This window comes from Acanthisitta chloris, unplaced genomic scaffold (genome assembly GCF_000695815.1).
Source record: "Acanthisitta chloris isolate BGI_N310 unplaced genomic scaffold, ASM69581v1 scaffold14256, whole genome shotgun sequence".
Classification (NCBI taxonomy): domain Eukaryota; kingdom Metazoa; phylum Chordata; class Aves; order Passeriformes; family Acanthisittidae; genus Acanthisitta; species Acanthisitta chloris.
Genome location: NW_008679827.1, coordinates 1 through 2,611, shown reverse-complemented (window position 1 = coordinate 2,611; position 2,611 = coordinate 1). Strand labels below are relative to the sequence as shown.

The following is a 2,611-nucleotide window of genomic DNA, read 5'->3' as shown; positions in this document are numbered from 1 at the left end:
TTAAAGATCATCGTGTGCCTCTCCTGCCCTGGTCAGGGACACCTTCCACTAGCTCAGGTTGCTCCAAGCCCCACTCAGCCTGGCCTGGGTCACTCCCAGGGATGGAGCAGCCACAGCTGCTTTGAGCAAACTGTGCCAGTGCCTCTCCACCCTCATAGGAAGAGTTTCTTCCCAATATCCAATCTAAACCCACTCTCTATCAGTGTGAGGCCATTCCCCCTTGTCCTGGCACTCCAGGCCCTTGGAAATAGTCTCTTTCCATCTTTCCTGTAGCTCCTTCAGGCACTGGAAAGCCACAACTAGGTTACCCCAAAGCTTCTCTTCTCCAGTCTGAACAATCCCAACTCTCTCAGCCTCCCAGCAGAGCTACTCCATCCTTCCAATCACTCTGGTGCCTCCTCTGGACTCTCTCCAACAGCTCCATGTCCTCCTGGGCTGGGACCCAGCGCTGGAGCAGCACTGCAGGTGAGGTCTCACCTGAGGAAAGCAGAAAGGGGCAAAATCCCCTCCTGACCTGCTGCCCACACTGGGAGGAGTCCAGAACACGATTGGTTTCTGGCTGCCAATGCACATGGCTGGGCCATGTCCTGCCTCTCCCCCACCAACACCCCCAAAATGCTTCTCCTTTATGGTCCCTGATGATTTGTTTTCCCATCTGGTACCTCAGACATCACTGCCAAGCACCAAAGAACTCACCGTCCAGGTGATCTCCATGTTGTTCTTTTGGGTCCCTGCACCTTGCACTCCTGTTGGGTTAATCTCAGGACCTGAAATTCATATTGGGGGGGGGGAAATATGCATTTTAGGATGCTGAAAAAATAACCATTTGAGTGGTTAAAAACCCTTTACTGCAGCAGCCAAAAGTACTGCCAAGACAGAAGTTAATGGCCTGAATTTTCCAGCAGTTCCCATTGAGGTTAATGGAACATGAGCCTCTCAGTGCTCCTGAAAACCAGGGCATTTATTTAGGAGGCTCTTTTTTTTTTTTCCCAGATGTCCTAAATCTGTGAGAGAGCATTGGGAGACAGCCTTGGGAGCCGAGCCTGGCACTCTGCAGCCAGAACTGCCACGAGCAGTGTCAGGAACCAACACTAGATGCCACCAGATAGTGCAGGAGCCTCTGCCAGGCTCAATCAGGAAAAGCAGCACAACTTAAGCTTCTTGTGTATTCCTCATGTGAATTTTCCCAAGTATTCTCCAACAAACAAAGCACTGGGAAGACAAACTGAAGACCAGTCGTGGACTGGAGCATGTTTACTCCTGCAGCACAGGATGGTTTGGGTTGGACTTAAAGATCAGCACAACTTAAGCTTCTTGTGTATTCCTCATGTGAATTTTCCCAAGTATTCTCCAACAAACAAAGCACTGGGAAGACAAACTGAAGACCAGTCGTGGACTGGAGCATGTTTACTCCTGCAGCACAGGATGGTTTGGGTTGGAAGGAGCTTAAAGATCATCCCAATTCCACCCCTGGCCATGGGTAGGGACACTTTCCACCAGCCCAGGTTGCTCCAAGCCCTGTCCAACCTGACCTGGAACACTCCCAGGGGTGAGGCAGCCACAGTTTTCTGGGCAACCTGTGCCAGAGCCTCAGCACTCTTAGAGCATCACTGGACAATGAATGAGCCATTTGGGAACAAAATGCCCTTTGCTAGTGGTTAGTTTACAACTGAGTCTAATTTTCCAACAGATTTCTGAGCTTCCTCTAGTGTGAAAGGAAGAAAAACTTCCTTTAGAAAGCTTCTCTGTAAGGAAAAGTAGGGAAACCAAGTTTCCCTTCAACAGATTCCACTGGAGTGACCTTTGCATGAATCCTTCCATCAGAGTTCTGCTGCTCTGCAGGATATCAGCCACAGGATTTGGTGTATAAAATGACACCAAAACTCATTCCCTCAACTCTGGAAACCTGTTCTGTCACAGGAGTTGGGATCACACACCAGGAGGGAAGAGTCTACAGGGAGATTGGACAGGCTTGAGGATCTGACATAAAAAATGACATCCCAGCTCGTTCCTCACTGGAGGAAACCTGTTTCTCTTACAGGAGTTGGGATGATACACCAGAAGGGAAGTGTCTACGTGGGAAGAGGTGACCAGATGCCAAGGCCAAGGTGAGGCCAGCCCAACAGGAGAGAGCTGGAGGGTACTCACGTGCCCCGTTGGTCTGGTAGCGCTCGGAGGGCACACTGGGCACACTGCTGCCCACGTCGTTCACTGCTATCACCCGGAACTGGTAGTTGACATAAGGAGAGAGGCTCAGCACGGCCGAGTTGACACTCCCAGGGTACCTGGAGTGGTTGTGCCACATGCCAGGCTGGAAACGATCCTCCTCGAACTGTACGATGTAGTCTGGGGACGGCACGGAGAGCGCGAAGGGCTCAGCAACCCAGGAGAAGTTTCCCCACCCCATGCAGAAAGGAGCAGGAGGGATGTGGGACAAGGGGTGGGGACACACCTGTGATGGGGCTGTTGTTGTCATCACCAGGAATCCACGTGAGCCTCACGCTCCTCTCGGCCAGGTCTGTCAGCTCCAAGTCTCGGGGCCGGTCGGGTCGTCCTGTTGGCCAAAGAACAGGATAAATGAGGCTGGGATTGCCCCAGGAGATGGGATTGC

General features: G+C 51.8%; 1 protein-coding gene across 1 annotated transcript in view; it reads right to left on the bottom strand.

The window, feature by feature from the left end:
- The window catches only part of LOC103804847 (neurofascin-like), a gene marked incomplete at both ends in the record, with an annotated part of 24,230 nt that extends 21,676 nt beyond the window's left edge, over positions 1-2,554 (bottom strand). Inside the window, 3 exons of the mRNA XM_009077482.1 lie at positions 697-767; positions 2,149-2,346; positions 2,453-2,554. Coding sequence (XP_009075730.1) covers positions 697-767; positions 2,149-2,346; positions 2,453-2,554 — 371 coding nt within the window. The remainder of the gene's footprint in view (positions 1-696; positions 768-2,148; positions 2,347-2,452) is intronic.
- Between the last annotated feature and the right edge of the window lie 57 nt (positions 2,555-2,611).